Consider the following 18944-nt stretch of genomic DNA (forward strand, 5'->3'; position numbering starts at 1 on the left):
GATATCTCAGCTGTACTGCTGAGAGTCATGTTGTCATGAGATGCACCATAAAGAGCAATGTTGATCCAAACTTCTCTAATACTAGAGACACTTCAGGAGGGGTATTTTCAAACACTACAACAGAGGCTGCAGATGGAATATAAAGAAGCCCCTTGAAATAACAGTCAAGTCTCAAAATTCACTTAAGCAACAAAATGTAACCTGAACAGTGAGAACCTCTGCAGATCAACTCTTTGGCATTAATGTTGACAACCAAAGAAAACTACTCAAGCACTACTTTCCATCATTTCACCTATTTCTATCTGTTACAGCCTGTAGGCAGACAGGTAGAATTCTACCACTGGAGGAACCCAACCAGCATCTGTCACTAGAGTTTATATTCTTGCCACCTTAAAAAAATGGTTCATGCTGCACTTGGAGACCTCCAGGGCTCTTCTCCATTTCCTACACAGGACTCTGCACTTTCTGAGTTATTGCATCCAGTTCTTCAAGGAACACGAGGCATTTCACCCCTACCAGTTAATGGTTATGAAATGAAAAGTCTCTTTTGTCAGTTGTTAGAGGTCATCAAGCCACCATGTAACCCCTGGCTTTATCCTGCTTTCACAAACATAGTGCAGATCTTTAAGAAAAAACATCTGAGATCTGTAAAACAGCAACATGGAGCAGTGCATCAAGCTGACAAAAATAGTAGCCTCAGCATGGAACCCATGGCAGATGTGATGACCAGAATTGATGATTCCAGGCGGCTTTGGCTGAAGGCCATGCCATTCCTTTCTCCAGGAAGGTTTAAATGGTGAGAGGAAAGGTAGAGGTAATTTCACGTGCAGATGCCCATGCTTGCACATTGCCAAAGGAAGAAAGAGTGCTTACATCTTTGGTAACATGATTCTTCCTAGTGATATGACTAGCACGGATCCCATACCCAGCTTTCAGCTTTGATGCTCAGCACTTGTCATCACAAGTTTTGTGCTGTGAAAGTATTAAAGGCCACTCTTGGTGCCTCCAGGTTTTATGCCATTGCACAGAGACCTGAGAGTAGTCATGAGCCACATGTTTCAGTTCCGTTCGTGACTCTGATTCACAGCTACTCAATTTTTACTTTCCAGCCTGTTCTTTTATAGTGAGAGTCCTCATAGCAGCATTCAGTCATTTGTTAATATGTCTGGAAAGTTAATAATGCATGAAAAGAGTTCAGCAGCCACACAAAATGCTACCTTCATAGTCTTTCAAATATGAGAAGTAACTACAGTCTTTCAAGTCCTACCAGCAAACTAAGCTTCAGCTACATTGCTAAAACAGACAGATCAGTGGAGTCAGCTTTGCAAGGAAAATCCTTTGCTTTTCATTTGGGGTTTTTTGAGATGAGGGCAGAAATAAATTTTTGCAAGACTGTACATTATCCTCCTTCTCTTTAGGAATACTTCCAGTTTCAAACTTGTAGCTCAGTTTTGTCTGTGCATTTGAGTAGTAGGACATCTGAGAAGAAAGTGAAAGCAGTGACGGCAGTCATGTATTTGACACTATCTTGGCCAGACCTCTCTAGTATAACTACATATTACTTTTTGCATAACTTGTTAGTCACTTATATTTAATCACTTTATGCTTGAATAATTTCATGAGAAAGCAAAATGACTGTAGGATTAATACTCTGCATTGTCCAACTGAAGTGAAAGAACTGAAATGTTTTTTAATATCAATATTTACAGCTGCTGTTTGTTGCACATGTTACATAAGCCCATCTATAACCTGAAATTTATTATTGAATGCTAGCTTTATATGAAATTATTTTGTTGATGCATATAAGAAGTGCACAAGATTATTATGAACATGACATAGAGCTTGTTGCCATTAATAAATTAATACCAAAGAGATGTATTTCACCAAAGCAAAGATGATGACCATTTGGTGGAAGGAAAAGTCTGCAGGTATTTCTGAAGACTTTGGTGTATGGAAAACAGGCTTTGTATGATGTATTTAATGATGTATTTACATCATACCATAATAATGATATATTTACATCAACATACCACTTTGAGGCCAAAGAGGTATGTTTGGTGAATCTGCTTTTTCTCTCTCTGCAGCTCAGAACACTGGAATCTCAACTTTGTACAGGAATTCATATGGTGCGCCTGCTGAAGATATAAAACATAACCAGGTAGGTACAGAGGCTAAAATGTTACTGTTCCAGATGGCCAAAGACTGGTGCAATATTGTATATGGAAATGGAAAAAAGTCACCAGAAATTTAAAAACATCACAAATAAACTGATTGCTTCATGTAGAATTTTACTCCTGTGTCCAAATCAAACATCTGTGTTTGAATACAGGAAATGAAGTGAGATACTGAAGGTCAGTTACTCCTCTATAGCAGTTCTAGAAACAGAAACTAGAAACTAGAGTAGTTACACTCCTTTGTGCAGTTGTAATATCGGGCTGAAACTTGTAACATCACCTGTAGGACTACTAAAAGTAGTGAACTTAGGCAGCCTTTTTCAATCCCTGCATGAAGTGCAATACAGATATTTGTTCTGAACAAATACCAAGAATTTGGGTCATAACAATGTGTCTGTTCCTGCCAACTTGAGGGAACATTAGTGACATGTACAGAGGAGCAGGATCCACAGCGTGTTCTCACATTGGTGTCTGAGCATCGGTATTCCCAGTGATAACCATCTGAGGAATGACAGGCTATGTCATTTTGCAGTCACAAAGTCTGCCCAACTTACAGCCATGGCCTGAAGCAGAAGATAGTCTTCTAGGATAGTCAGCATGTGTTTATACATTTCAGATTTCAATAAAGTCCAAACTATAAAGTCAGAGATTCACTAGGGATGTCTGAAAAAAAAGGATGGCAGCCTTAGGTTAGAGAACCATCTGAGATTTACTTTTGTGCTTATCATAACCATTCCAGCTTCAAGGTAACTAGCTGGAATGTACCAACAACACAACATTGTCAATATGAATTGAGGAGGTGTTAAAAAGATGCTTCTGGTTAACAGTAGCAGAAGAACCCATTTCAGGGCACTTTTCTCATGTCAGTGCCCTGAAGACTGTAAATGGTTTTTAAGGATATGATGTCACCTCTTCCCCTAAATTTCACTTCAGTCAAAGGCAACTGCAAAATGTATAGCATCTTTGGAGTGTAAATTGATTACATTCAAATTCTTCCAGGCTGAGTTTTGGTCACCAGTATTTGCATTATACAGCTGCAAGTTGCACACAGATTGTAGTTACAGTAGTGAAGTATAAGCTATGCTGCATGAACTACTTTTGACATAAAGCAGCATCTTTTGCAGCAATAATATTAAATAATACATATATTTGAAAATAACAATGCTATTAAATAAATTTAAAGAAATAAAATTACAAGGCAGAGCTGTGGAACTAATTCACTGTTAAAGCAGCGCTTTGAGCAGAAGTTAATATGATGCACAAATTTTTATTTTTAGCATGAGAAACATGAGATGTACTCCTTCCATCCTGTTGCCTACAATAAGTTGTATCTAACAAGCTGTGGATATTACTGTCTTTCAGGTTTCAACACAGCCAGTTCCACAGGAGCCCAGCAGAAAAGATTATGAACCATATCAGTCATTTCAGAATTCAACAAGAAACTATGACGAGTCCTTCTTTGAGGACCAAGTGCATCATCGTCCACCTGCGAGTGAATACAACATGCACCTGGGACTAAAGTCAACTGGCAACTACGTCGACTTCTACTCAGCTGCTCGTCCATATAGTGAACTTAACTATGAAACAAGCCACTATCCAGCCTCTCCCGACTCCTGGGTTTGAGACTTGGGCAGATACAAAAGCTCCAGGAACTGTGCATGTGCATGCATACCACAAGACATTTTTTTTTCCCGCAAATTTAGTTTGTTAAAGCCTGTTCCATAGGAAGGCACAGATAACCAGTATGGAAAAAACTAAGAGATTTTTTTAGAAGGCTAAAAGATACGTAAGCTAAACCTGTGAGTAATTAGAAAGAAATATATATATATATATATATATATATATACACACATATATATATATTTTACAGTGTGGGGCAACTTTACTGTTGGCCTGTAGAGTCTAAAGTTCAGTGCTGTATATTGAACGTGGCTGAAGGAAGGAGGAGGAACATGACAGTGGATCTGGGTCAAGAGTTAAGCACAAGTTACTGAACAGCGTACATACTTTATGGGGAACAGCTTCTCACACCTTGTTTAATATCCTAATTCATTGTGAATCTAGGCTTCAAGTTGCATTTGGGGTTTCCTCTGTACAGCAAGATGTTTCTTGCTTTTTGTTAATGCATTGTTGTAAAGTATTTGATGTACATTACAGATAAAAAAAAAAAGGTGCATTGTGTATATTACACCAATGCCACAGTGTTTCTTCATCTATGGTTCTAAATATTGCTTCAATTTCAAATTTTGAAAGATGTATGAATTTCCAGTTTTTTGTTTTCTTCTCCCCGGTGCGTTTTAACAAAAAAAAAAAAATCAAAAAAAAATTTCAAAAAACAAAAAGGAATATTTAGCAGTATTGTTTGTTCTGATATGTGACTTTGTTTGTGGCAACTCAGAAAAAAGGCATTCAGCAGTTTCTGACAATTAACATTCATCATTCCACACTCCTTGTCAACAAAGTGCTTTTTCACTGCCTAAAATTTTAGATGTAGATATTTGAAATAGATTTTTTTCATTTATACCAGTTTTCTTTATGATGATACAGTGTTAAAAGAAAATAAATTACAATTGATCTGTCATCCATATTTGCTAAGAATGTCTATTTCCAAGAACCTACCATACAAATACACATTCTTACTCGTGTGTGTCCACGTATGCATAGTATTCCGTGTGCATGTGTTTGAGTGTGTGTGTTTGTGTGGCGTAAGACTTCTTTTCATCCGATGTTCTCCTTGTTAAGCTTCAATTTTTGTTTGATTTTCAGTTCTTTTAAACAGTGGAAACTCCAGTATGTGCTTTCTCTTACTCACTTCCGTAACCATCAACAACAATTCAACACTGCAAGGCCACATGCTCACAAAAGAAGGGGTAGGTGATTTTTTTATCACCAACTCTATCACCCTTAGGTGCCATTTCCTTTAAAATAACATCTTTTGATCTCCTCTTGAGGAAATTTCATTACTCTCCAGCCACCAACCAGTAAGTGCTCAAGGAAGGTAGAGTTTGATCTTGCCATCTCCCTGAGGGAATGAGAAACTAAGACCCATCAGACTTTAATCCGACTCTCCAAACTCTTTAGACTACACAAGGGTCCAATTCTTGAACCATTAGGACAATCATTTATTTTAACCCATACCAAAAATAAAACCCAATACCCAGAACACGTTCCTCAAATATGATAATAAAGACCGTTTATTTGCATTTAAAGTGAAATTCTAAAAAGTGTAAGGGACAGCAAATTTTTCTTTTTCATTTTAAAAGTAAAGAACAGCTACATAGGCTAGGAGGCCAGAAGAGCTGGCATATTCATCGTAGCTCATGTAATGCTGGAAGGAAAAAAAAGAAGCATTTCTTCATTTCTGTGATTCAGGCAACAAACAGTTCAGCATACAGTTTTCAGAGCATAAGACCCAATACTAATGGACTAGTTGTAAATTGCTTAAATTGCCAATAAGGAATTTGTTTTAGGTTGCAGACATTTCTGTGGTTAGTCACTGTAATAGTTTTAACATCACCTGGCACACTTCTGTCTGTGTGCAGGGGCAGAAGTCTCTAACAAGTCATCACCTGCTCTATACAATGCAGCCCAAGTAGTTCATGCAGGCAGGTATTGTGATGTAGAATTGGTTTATTGGTAATCTAGGACTATAGTTTAATCTTTTGGGCAGCTTTTCCCAGTGTACAATATGTAACCTTTGCTCTTTGTAGTAAACAAGGGGAAAAATAGCATGCAAAAAAATTTTTAAAACATTTCAGAAAGGGTGGGTGGGAGGGGCACAGTGGGCCAGATGTATAGTGACGTAGCTAAAAATACTATTCATAGTTTTGGACACGGGTTGTTTATATTTTATTTATTACATTGATTTTAATAAGTGACATTTGCAGTGCTCTTTTGAACAAAGCACATTTTCAGTATAAAAACATTTTTAATAAAGAATGTCACTTGCAACTGGAAGTTCTTCTTGACTGCCTGACAAACAGCCAGCTGGTGCAGCTCTCCAGGCACAGGTTTGTCAACAGGCCAAGGAGATGCATCATTCTGCTCAAAGTTCTTAGGACAGGAGATTATTGTAAGTTGGATATATTTCCATTCTTCAAACTACTGAAATGCCCACATTGCCCTCTTTCAGCTCCTCTTAGGAATTACTTGGAGTCAAATGATGACCATTGCTCAAGTGAGAGATTCTGGATTGATGATGTGGCATAAAATACCTTTTGTCTATACTTTGTCTTGGTTTGGTTCCATTTTTCTGTAGTGGCAAGTGATCCAACTGGTAACGTTCACTCTTGCTGTACTGGGTTTTGAGAAGGTGTTGAATTACCTGGCTTCTTTTCCAGGTTTGGAAATACAACACTGCCGCCAAACTGAGCAAGATATATATGATGCATTCTTTTTAATACTGAGGAAAGTATCATTACCTATTGTTCCCTTCATGCTTGTACTAGATCACACACAGAAATAGAGAAGAAACAAAACTGTTCAAAACAATGTATAAAATGCAATTGATGTACTGTAAAATGTCGGATTTTTTTTTTTTTAACAAGCTTCATATTCGAATCTTGTTCAGCTGTGTAGAGCTATATAAATCTCACTGTTTTATTAAATGCTGTTTATGGTCTGGAAGGAATGGTTAACCTATCTCAAGATTTAACAAATTTGCACTAACATGAGCAATATTGATTTGAAAAAAAAAATAATATTAATTTGATATTTGAAAGATAAACTATGATTTTAAAGGTATATTAACACTGAAGGTTCATTTTGACAAATAACATATTTAAGCCCAAAATATAAATGGTTATGTCAGATAACACAAAAGAACTATAACAATATAGATTGAGAAAAAAAAATGTTTCACTGTACATGTTGCTAACATGTACAAAGACAAACTCATATTGACGTATTTTCTATTAATAAATCGTACTGTATTGTGGAGAATTGCTGGTCATAGTGCAGTATGTTTAAACTGAGAAGTTGACTTCATAGAAGCTATGCAGCTTCACGCAGCAAAGTGATCCTTGTGATGTGGGTATTTTAAATATTCATTGTATACCTAACTTTCAGCTCTGAAGTCAGTCACTGTCCCCTCCCTCTCCACAAGGTTGATGAGCACAACTACATCAACCAACCAAGGGAAAAGATATTTTTGAAAGCACCCGGTACACCCCTAGAAAAAACCTGAAAACCTTAAGGCTGGTGCCACTGTAAAATATATGATCTTGGCCACAGGTTACATTGACCACAGCCAAAAAACAAAGAGCAAAAAATTAATTTACTTGTGCATTGCTGAAAGACCCAGCACACAGTACAATAAAGTCTGGAGAATAATTGTTTCTGGGTTCCAGAAGCATCTCGCCAGGAGACTTGCAACTCAAATCTGAAATGCTGACTTTTCTTTATACATTGGCACAGGAGGCTTTCTCATCTCCTCTGTCACTGTTACTCATCCTCTCCTGCCAGCAGAAAGATCCCTGAGTTTAGAATTATTGCTTGTATCATGAGTGGGAGAGACAGAGATGGCAATCTGAACCAGGGGGAGGAAACATAAAGGCCTAAAAATACACTTTAGAGTGTGTGCATGAAGACAGATCCGCACCATAATTACTAACAGTAGAATTGACGCAACAAGAGATTTTATGCAGCAAGAGCTTCAAATATTACCATCAAGTTAATGTAATGAACGTTTAATAGTAGCAGTGTGAAGCAAAGCTTTATGCTAGAAAAGCAGGAGGGAGCAACAGAGAGAAGTCACAGGTCACCACTGGGCACACTTCCAGCTTCAGCCAGCAGATGTGGGGCATATGGGAAGAGACTGCTTACTGCTGTGAAGGAGATGGGAGAGGGATGACTCTTGAGGAAGAACTTCAGTTCCAAGCCTTTCAGACTCAGTCAAAACATCAGCTAAAATAGGAGCCACTTTTTGCAAGCTTGCCCCTTGCCCCACCGTCCTCAATGGCAGAGTGAGGATCCCCCTAGCAGGCACATGGTGCATATGGGGGGCAATCCTACCAAGGGCCCAGCTTGCAAAGGCTCTTTTCTCTCCTCTGGAAAATACATCCAATTTCAAAGCCCATGGAAGTCCCTGGAAAGATTTCTGTCAGCTTCACCAGGCCCAAGTGACAACAGGTGAAGAATTGGTACAAGCTGCTCAAAGGATGCACACATCAAGGTCACTCTTCCCAGCATATCAAAGGCTGCAACCTTCTAATAGCTAACAGGAGGAAAAAGTTATTTGCTAGTACCTGTCTGTCAGAATTTACTCTAGAGCCTTTGCCTTTCTGCACTTTTACTTCCACTGCTTTTGGAGAGTGACATAGATAAAAACTTCTCACAGTGACTGATAGTTGCAGTTAATTTCAGTATTTGGATGAGAAGTTTCAAATGCTGAAATACCTTTCTTTTCCAAGCAGGAAAAATCTGAAACTTGCCACTAAACCTAGGAAAGCAAAATGGCAGTGGTTTGCTGATTCATTATTTCTCACAAATTCAATTAAAATCATAACTCTGGCTATGAGGGCTGATTTTTACAAAATTTATTTATTTTATATTAATGTTACATAGGCAGAAAATGTTGATAACATCAAGACAGTAACTTGTTTAATAACATCAAGTCTGAAGAGAAAATTTGTGGAATTCAGGCTGTTGTGTGCACACACTATCAATTATTACCTCTGTCATCAAGGGAGAGAGGGAGAAAAAAAGTCTCTACCACCTTTTGAAGCTTTACATCTTCTTTAGCATTTCTTTAGTCCATTTTGAAAAAGATTTCTACTCTTTCCCTCAGAAAAACAGCACCAAAAACAAACAAAAAAAAACAACACCCCAAAACCTCTCGACCTTTTCCTTAAGCAACCCTGGGTTTGAGTTTTTTATTGGGGTGACGGGAAAGGAGGAAAATTTGCACTATATGCAATATTTGAACATTATGTCATGTTGCTTTTGTTTCTGCCTGAATATGGGCAAAAGCACCACCCACTGTAGTCCTGTAGCAGCATTAAGCAAATCAAAATATGCCAAATAGTAACTGCATTGCCAAATGTGACAGCCACCACTTCCAATACCCGGGCTACCACTGCAGGCTTGTCATCACGGGAAAGCAAAAAGAGAGTGTCAGCCTCCTGTTACACAGAGCAGCAGCCAAGAGTGAAAGGAGTGAGCTGTGAAAAGCTGCTCGGAGCAGCCTGTGGGCTGCCCTCCGCCACAGGGCGGGGTGGGACAAGATGTGCCAGCCTGTGGGGCAGCCACAGCCTGTGGGAGCAACACAGGCAGGAGGATGTGGGGCCCAAGGGCGGGCACAATGGGCAAAATTGGGCAGAAGCGTCTTAGATCTCAGCAGGGCACATGTGCTGGGGCCAAGGAGCTGCTGCTAGCCAGAGAGTGCCGAGGGTGCTGCAGCTTCAAGAAACTCAGCTGACCAGGCACTGCTGCCTTGCTCTGCTCTGCAGTTCAACCAGGGACCTTCCTGTCCAGATTTTTGCTTTACTTTCAGTGAGAATGGTTTAAGAGGTGACCTGTTTGGTTGTTTTGTTTTTTTTTTTTTCTTCTGGTCCTTTTTGTAGCTATGCAATACTTCATAAAATCATGAAATTGTTGAAGGGACCTTAAAGATCATTTAGTCCAAATTCCTTCTTGTGGGCAGGGATGTCCTCCACTAGGCCAGTTTTCTCAGAGCACCATTCAGCCTGGCCTTAAACACTTCCAGGGATGGGACATCCACAATTTCTCTGGGCAGCCTGCACCAGTGTTTCACCAGCCTCACAGTAAAGAATTTCTTCCTAACATCTAATTTAAATCTCCTGTCTTAGTTTAATACCACTCCACTTGTCCCATCACTGTCTGCCTTTAGTTAGAATAGTTTAAGAGCTTACCTTTTGGGTTTGCTTTATTCTCTTTGGTGTCTTTGTAATAATGCAGCAGTTGCTACGGTCTGCTCCAATTACCAAAACCCAGGAGAAGAGCCAATGCTTGCATGTCAGCAGATCAGTCTGCTCTTGCACTCACAGTTTATCTGTAACATAGTGAAAAAAAAAAAAAAAAACAGTCTCAGTTCCTAGATTATATGTTCTGAACAAAATAAAGGGGTGTTTAAGTATGCATGGCTTGCTGGTGCATTAAAGGCTGGTCAGAGCTCCCAGCCCTGCGTGCGACGCTGGCCTGGCACACGCAGGAGGGCGTTTCGGTAGACTGCCTGAGCACGGACACCCTCACCACGGGTTACGCCACAGTCCCCACCAAGGAGAAAAGCACATGGACATCTGTAGTGGCTTTTCGGTTACCAAGAGGGGAATGTAAAGTTAGGAACCATAGACCAGGAGATTTAACTCTACAGTTGTTTACATAATAAAGTGTGAGCTATCCTTCCCACTGCTAAGCTCTGTAGTTTGGGGATCTTGGCGCCCTTTTTGGGGTTGTTTGTTTTTTGGGTTTGTTTTTTTTTGCTTTTATTAATATGGTTTAGGACAATAACATTTTTGATGCAACCATCTCTGGAATATGTTTTAAATAAGCAAAAATAAAAGTGACACAAATAAAGATAATAGAAAAATATACAGCTGTAAACAAGTTGGTTTGATTTCCTAAAATTTGATGTATATTTGTAGTTTAAGATAGTGATTTGGTTCAACAACACTGTGATGTAAATGCAAATTATGTACTCTAATAGACTCTGAAATTCCAGGTCAATCAGCAGTGTATACTATACATAGTTAATTAATGACTGCTCAAATCAGCAAAATTAAGGTTAAAGAGGTTTTAAAACACAGGAAGATTGTGTAGCTGCTTCATAAAGTGACAGATTATGGCTGTCATTCAACTTGCCTCTGACATGCCATGGATTCAGTATGATATTTGTCTGCTGTATTAACTTTGATTTTAAAAATAAAACTAGTTTTATAAACCAGAACAACTTCAGTCACAACTAAGCCTGACCTGCTGGACTGAGGAATGTAAAGAGTGGGAAATGAACTATGTCGTCTTTTATTGTGTTTCCAATACCATGTCCAGAGATCATGAATTATCCTAGAAAAACTGTGACTCTCTTGCTTTCAGGGATTTACTCTGTTCCTTGTTGGTGGCACTTACTGCCTCTCACGAGACCATCTGTCAAAGCACTGTTGGAACCCAACTGAAAGGCCAACAATATTTTCCTGAAATCTCAGCAGAGCAGTAAGTGCTTGGGAAGCAAATCAGCAGCTTTGCATCTTGTCACAACTGAACTCCTGATCCTTGCTCCAAGACCTTTGTCCACCCCACATAGGGCTAGATGAGCAGAAAGGAGATGTGACTGCCCCAGCCTGTTTGAAATAAATCACCAGATGGGACTAGGAGCATCTAAAACTGTCTTATGGCCCCATAGCTCTTTTTTTTTTTTTTTTTTTTGGGGGGGGAGGTACTGCAGTGGCAAAGGGTGCACCATGGCAAAGGAGAAATTCATCTTATTGTATGCAGAAAAGCTTTCAGCCTAAATTTCTTCCCTTCAGCACCTCTAAGGGTGCTGAAGCCCGTATTTTATTAGCAGCCTCCTTAAATGTACCCACTGCTTCCCTTACTGCCACCCTCATCCTTGCAGACTTGCCTAGTCCTGTTCCTGGTTCAATAAGCAAGATATGAAACTGGGCCACTGGGAAGTGAAGTGAGCTGAGCCTCAACAAAGTCAAAAGCAGTTTGATGTAATGAAGGAGACTTGCAAGGCAAAGACCCTGAGATGGTTTAAAGTGCCCCCTGAAAAAAGAGGTCCCTTTGTCACAGAAAAGGATGAAAAGCAACGTGCCTGCAGAAGAGGCAGAGGTGCACTGAGTCTGCCAGGTCCTTGCACAGCTGCCTGCTGAGCTGGACATGCAGTTTGCTGGACATGAATTTCAGTGCCTTTGCTCAAGACAGGAGGCACCAGCCACTCTTCTCCAGAGGAGATGGGACTGCTAAGGGTTTTACAAGTTTTTAGGTTTTACAGCAGCTTGATCTCTGGCACAGTTTGAGTGGCCACAGCAGGACAGCAACAGAGCTTGTCCCATGTATGGGTGGCACTGGCAGAGGTACAAGAGCTAAGGAGAGCCATGGTGAACCAAAGGTTCACTGAACTCAGACAATGGGACAGAGACACGCCAAGGTCTGCAAGGCTGTCAAACAAAAATTATATTAATGGCAATCCTGAATTTGTACAGTTACAGTAAATTCTGATTGTTATAACAGAAACAGAATTAAGCCCCAGACCTTGTCTAGATTTGTCTGGGGTTTAACCCATTTTTGCAGTATATGGAAAAATTATCCTAGCAACTTTTGTAGCAGAAGCTCTGCTATCCATCTTTCTTTTGCAATCTCAGTATTTGTATGTCTTAGCTGAGGTTTTGCTTAGCCTTGCACAATTGTGTGGTGTCAGCAGTCAGCATGAGCAAAAATAGTCATTCAAATACTGGAGGGATAAAGCATTAACAATTAAACAGTTGCAGATTTAAGGCATGAGCAGCATGTGATGAGTGAGGAAAGGAGGACATGAGCTGCATCCGAGGCCAAGCTAATACCACTTAAAGAGCATGGGTGTGCCCACAAACGAAGCAACCTGTAACCGGAACTGCATGTTAACTGGCTAGCAGCAGATATGTAAAGCAGATACTGCATTTTCCCCTCAGTGCAGAGGTACCAGAAGAGGATGGTCTGGGCAGAAGGAGGTCTAGTCTGACATTTCTCAAGCCTGGAAAGCTTAGGCAAGGAAAATGAGATTAGGTCTGAATGTGTGTCTGTTCTTCATACTAAAACTGCATCAAAAAGCAGGAAGTGTTGCTAAGTTGTTGGTGTGCAGCATGAAGTATCCAAGACCTGTAAATCAGTGTAGCACCCATGTCTGTCCCAGCATGAAAACCAGAAAGGGAGTTACTTTATCCTAGTGCATTTATGACTGTGAATTTATAGGTGAGGACCTCAAAAATTATTCTAATAAGGTACTGCTTCAGTCAGTACTCAGCTGTCAAAGTAACTGAACTGCTCAATTCTGGTTTTGTTTCATTTTGCTGGTAAAGAAACATTCCCTTGGACAAATCAAAAAATCAAAAGCTGTCAGGAGAGGAAAATGCCACGTGGCATTCCTTCCTGTTGGAATATGATGGGAAAGGACTCAGTAGCATGTAGAACAGAAGTCCTGTTGAGGTCTGTTGAAAACTAATTACTGCAGAGGGGACCTCCACAACACAATGAAAATATTGTACTTGATTAGGTGGTGATTTTGCTTATCCAACCTTTCTTCTTGAGCTCAGTTTTCTAAAAGCAGAATGGAATATCCTTTTCCTATGGATTGATGTAGCTGACTCTGATTATCACAGATGCTTTAAAATATAGACAGGATTCAGTGTAGATAGAAGAAATCAAATACTGTTGTTCTCATCTGTGTTCTTTATTCCGTTATTATTGTCCCCTGAAAGGATGATGAATGTTCTTTTTATGTTCTTGATAATTCATTTGCATTATTATTGAATTTCCTTAATGTTGATAGAGCTAAGTAGAACAATATGGATTATATTGATCTTTCTGGAAACAGACTATTTATCTGCAATTTCTATTAATTCACTGAAGCCTTACAGTGATAATCAGATAAGGCATAACTGGTTTTCTATTGCTTTCAGGAAGCATTAAGAATGAAGTGTGATCAAGTCATAAAGTTCAATAGGCATTGGAGTTTTGTCCTTTATAAAACTGTCTGAAGGTTCTTCATAAAAGCATAAATGAGATCCTAACACTGGATTTACATCAGAGGGTGCCTAGAGCTTTTTGTCCTGGGTCAAGTTTAGTTCCAGGATTCACTTACTAATCCAGTCAAAGTCAATAAAGATTTTATGTTGCAGGGAACATCTCTTGGTTTGGATTTCACAGAAGTGGTGTAGGCTGGAGGAAAGAGAAGTTCTGAATAAGGACAAACATACATTTTAGCTAAGCTTTTAATCTAGATATGTGCTTTCTGAAAAACACATGCACAGGGACTTCTCGAAGAGGGTTTCATATATTTCAATAAGTTACTTTTCAGTCCAGAAGGGAAACTGCACTCATTAGAAAAATCTTCCTTGCCTAGGTTTGCATAGCAAACTATGGAGAATCTGTATGACCATATTGCATTACAAGCTTCAAATCTTATGGCTCACAATCTTCTTCTAGTGATGTAACCAAAATAAATTGTATTTGCCTAATCTAACACCTGTTAGCATAAGAAGACTTCTTCTGTCAAGATATTTTCCAGATGGATTCCTGAAGTGTGTGTATGAGGGCAGGTTGTTTTATGATGTTGACTAGAGCTTAAATGTCCATCACGTCCAGTAAAACAAGAAAGAGAAGCCTCTAGCATTTGTAAAAATGACAGTTCCTTTTCCTTGTATCATCCCTTCCACTAATTAGCTCCCATTTTTGTTTATATCTTACACAAGAATAATTCCTTTTTCATGAGAAAACAATTTCCCCCTTATCTGTTCTAAGAGGTTAAGTAGCTTTTTCATCACTCTTAGGAACATAATTGCAACCTTGAGTCTTCCATGAAAGACTTTCTTTCCTTCAAGGGCATGCTGACTACATTAATCTAATTTTGCTGCTCTGATTTGCATATTAAAGAATTGTTTCTTATTGCAGAAAAACAGTGTGAGCAAAATCCATGGCTTTTGATGACAACTGTAAGCTAGATTAATGTTAGAGAAAATAATTACAGAATGCAAAATAATATATAACGTACTAGAGAACTAACAAGGTGGTAGCTAGTCACAGGGTTAACAGCTTCTCTGCTTCAAAAGGCTTTTATCTGCCAACAGATGTCTTTAAAAGAAAATCATCATGAGGACACCACACTGTATCTAGAGCAGAGCCAGGAGGGTGTGGATTACCCACACACAAAACCACATCCCAAAACAAATAAGAGTCCCAAAGCCAATACTTGGTGGCAGTATGCAGAACAAATAGAGGACTTGTTATGTTCTGTGGACTCTTCATTTGCAAAGTCTAGCTTTTACAACCAGCTTGCAGCCCCTTTTGTCCAGTCATAAAAGTGCTAAAGTAGGCAATATAATGTCAGCCTTATGAAGAATTTAACATGCAGCCTGATTGATGGCCATAATTATATTGATGTGATCATAAGCTTGGGCACTGAAGGTTTTGGAGCAAAGCTTTTTGATGGCTTCCAAAGGCTGGTGGGAGAGCCAGACACCAACACCCTACTCTCTGTCTAGACATATTCTTCACATATGTAGAGACTGCATTTGTCCTGTGAGAAGAAAAGGAACCTGAACATGTCTGTAATACAGGTTATTTGCCTGTGTTCGAGATGCCAAATACATTTCCCCTGTGTTTTGTATTCCCAATACAACATTTTAGAATTATGACAGATTTTTAGAAAACAGGCAAAAATCCTAACTGTTCTTCTGTTGTACAATTCTCCTTGGTTGAAGTCAGCAACATTTGCCTGATTCTTTACCATGCCTGTAACCATCTCTTAAAAATTTTCTTGTTTCTAAATCCTGTCTGAATGTGAAGTCTGTGGCCTCTCTCTCATTTGTCTCTTTGTCAGTTATTTTAGGACTGTTCTGCTAATACAGCCCTGAGGTGCATATATACAATCCAGACGAAGTTGTAACTTTTTTTTCTTTTAATCCCTCTGCTTGTCTGGAGCTGAACTTAAATACTTTATGTCTTTTTTTTTTTTCTTTTTTTTTTTCTTTTTTTTTTTTCTTTTTCCATTCACAGAGTGGCCAAGCATTTAATCAACTATATGGCATTATTTCCATAAATTATAGCACACTGATTTTCTATACAATCTTTAAAGAATAGAGCCAATCTGAGCTGCACTTACGCCAGAGAGATAAAGCACACTGAAAAAGTGGTCAGAAGGAGGTATTAGAACTGCATCCTCTAAAGTCTTGTCCTTTGCTGTCATTTGTGGAGGATGCTTTTTACTTCCCGCCAAGACTTCAATCTTGCCAATGATCACCCTAACTCATGCCTAAGTAAGAAAGTGTTGCCATAGTTAACATTTAGCTGAAATGCCATCATAAGATTTTGCATCTCATTGTGTGATAGCATGTTCTGTGGTAGTTCCCCTCATATTTTGTCTCTTTTGAGCACCTTTTCTCTTGAAGGTGACTGATACAATATTCTCCAAACCAGCTTGCTCGCTCTCATTCTCTTACATGTACCTTTTCCATTTCTACAAGAACCATTTCAGTAGGTGTCTTTTTTCTCTGCATTTTCAAGAAAATAAATACAGCAAGTTTTCCACTTTCTCCTGTCATGAAATTGTCTAACACATCTAAATTTCAGTCTCTCGACACATGCTTCCAGTATATATGCCAAGGCTTCATATTCTGCAGCACCATTTCACTTGAATAATTTGTGCTGAGCCTAACACTTTTCCACATTTAAATAGATACTCTGCAAAGCTTTTACAGCATTGGTTTAGTACTTTCTTAAACTTAGGAAAACAATCAAACATATCTTCCATAAACAAGTCACCTCAGCAAATGTATTGGTACTTCATCAAGAGACTTTCCTTACTTTGATATTCCTACCTGTTTTTTCTGACTTGCTCCTTCTAAATACAGCCTATCTCATCCCAGTTGGATTTATATGATTTATATGATCTCTTGCCTTCTCTTCATGTGGTACTCTTACAAAATAATTGCTCCAAGTATTGCTAATTAATTCAGCATTCATTTCCAATATACCTTATTTACCTCTTACACAAGTGAGTGTGTTTGTATCCTTTATCATTTGTTCTCCTGCCTCAACGAGCTTGCAAAAATTTTTTTTCTGTGTCTTGAGTCTTCCTCCTCCCTGGAGAGCTACGAAATTCACTGATAACTCTACTTTTAGCTGACACTGCTGCTTCAGCTTCCTTTTTTTGCTTGTCATATTTTCACTAATGTAAGTGATTGTTCCAATCTTATCAATTCAACAGGCTCTTTTACTTGAGTTTTTCATAAAAAATCTATTTTATTATCCAATTCAGTTTTGATATTTGTACTGAGGGCTTTCTGAAGAAAACCGACCTATAGCTCCAACTCTGCACCATTTTTGCTGGTTGACTTTAACAGATCACAAATATCAGAGGTGGAAAATGTAGATCAGGTGTGTGCAGTAGGATGCTCTCTTGCCCACACAATGGATTTGTCTCAGTGATTTTTCTCAGGTTGTGATGGTGTTCTAGACAGCAATCAGTTCCTTTGCACCAAATGTCTGTAAGAGGCAAAATGCAGTTACATGGATGGAGAATCAAGGTAATGCAAACCTAACAAGCATTAGAAAAATTATAAAATGCTCAGCACTTTAAAGCTTCAGACATAATTTTCATGGACAGATATTTTTTCAGAAGGCCTCATTAGCAAGCATGAGTTTCTTTTGAAAAAATTCTCCCTGATCCTCTTGCATAAAATACATCTTCTACCAAACAGCTGATGGATTGCCCAGTATGCTTGTAGTAATGCCAGCAAAAATGGGCACCATATCCTCACTCTTTATGTTGTGTTTCTACAGACTAAAATCCTTCCACTGTGCAACTCATTTTGTCTAGCTGCTGTGCGTTAAATTCAATAAGAAAGCAGAGAGAAAAAAGAAGTTGGCTTTCTGAAGAAGAAAGATTAATCATCTCTGCAATATCTCAGTGGTGCAATGGAAAGTAATATCAGTGGAGTAGCAGAAAGCTGTGTGCAACAGCTACTTGTAGCCAAGAAGAGAGAAATGGGATAACCTCTAACCAGCGTATCTAAAGCTCTGTCATGTCACTTGAGTGTTAATTTAATTTTTTGACAAGGTTACTTTAATTAGTTGGCAGATGATAGAAAGAAACCTGACAGGTAAGCATAACCTGATAGATCCTGAATCCCTGCTGTCCCTCCGCCTTTTCATTTTGAGTTGAAATTTGGGATTAAATTTGCATTGCCATGAGGCTAAATGTTGGCATGGAAGTTCCTGCACCAGATGTTTGTTTCACCTCTAGGAGATTTTGGATGTATACTTACAATATTTTAACAACAATAACAATAGAAATGGACAAGAGCTTAAATTTTAAAGAACCCAAGCCAAGACTGACCTTTTCCAGTTTTAGTCAGGAAGAAAGGACTGTCCAAGTCTTCCTAATTTGAAAACACGTCTTGTTCTCTGAAAAAGAGTGATTGTGATAAAATACAAAAATTAAACATTTTTCAGTGAGGAAAAAGATAAGATGGATTTCAGGGGCAGAGGGGAAGCTGTATAAATCTGGTTTTATTTTTATTATGATTTAAACAATTTTACAAAATTTAAGATCACAACTCACTGTACAATTAGGCCAGCAGGCCTTCTCATTTTACGTCTTCTAATGGTTAGAACTTGGCCTGAGAAATGGGAATTACAAGTACCACGTCTGGGACTGCCACTTACCATTTGGGCTTGATGCTGTAGATATTTCTGCATGTGAGTATCACTGCCTTCATGAATAGACCCAAGGTTTTAGAAGACTGTTTGTAGGTGTTAAGCTGCACAGGACTGTGCACTATTTTCAGGATCAAAATCCTGAAAACTTCCTGCTTGGGCTTTGAAGTGCAAAATGTGCCTCCATGCCCTGAGGGTGAACAGGGGCCTCAGTTTCCTCTGTCACTTCCAGGTAAATCAGTGGAATTTCTGCTTAAAACTATTTTACTTTCCCTTAAGTTGATCTGATTTTGTACACTCCCTGGAGCCCAAATGCCAGATATTATATTTAAGACCTGAAAAACTTTGCCATGACAATCCCATTTTGTAATATTCTTCTGACTAATAGCAAGCATGAGT

The 18944-nt window shown here is 38.8% G+C and overlaps 1 protein-coding gene across 8 annotated transcripts in view; it reads left to right on the forward strand.

The window, feature by feature from the left end:
* The window catches only part of CTNND2 (catenin delta 2), a 667938-nt gene extending 660823 nt beyond the window's left edge, over nucleotides 1–7115 (forward strand). For 7 of the 8 annotated variants that reach the window (XM_072924306.1, XM_072924308.1, XM_072924309.1 and 4 more), the window contains 2 exons: nucleotides 2085–2158; nucleotides 3537–7115. In XM_072924306.1, the coding sequence (XP_072780407.1) occupies nucleotides 2085–2158; nucleotides 3537–3797 (335 nt within the window). In that variant the 3' untranslated portion in view covers nucleotides 3798–7115. The remainder of the gene's footprint in view (nucleotides 1–2084; nucleotides 2159–3536) is intronic. The other variant, XM_072924311.1, reaches the window with a different exon arrangement.
* The last annotated feature ends 11829 nt before the right edge of the window (nucleotides 7116–18944 follow it).

This window comes from Taeniopygia guttata, chromosome 2, assembly GCF_048771995.1.
Source record: "Taeniopygia guttata chromosome 2, bTaeGut7.mat, whole genome shotgun sequence".
Taxonomy (NCBI): Eukaryota; Metazoa; Chordata; class Aves; order Passeriformes; family Estrildidae; genus Taeniopygia; species Taeniopygia guttata.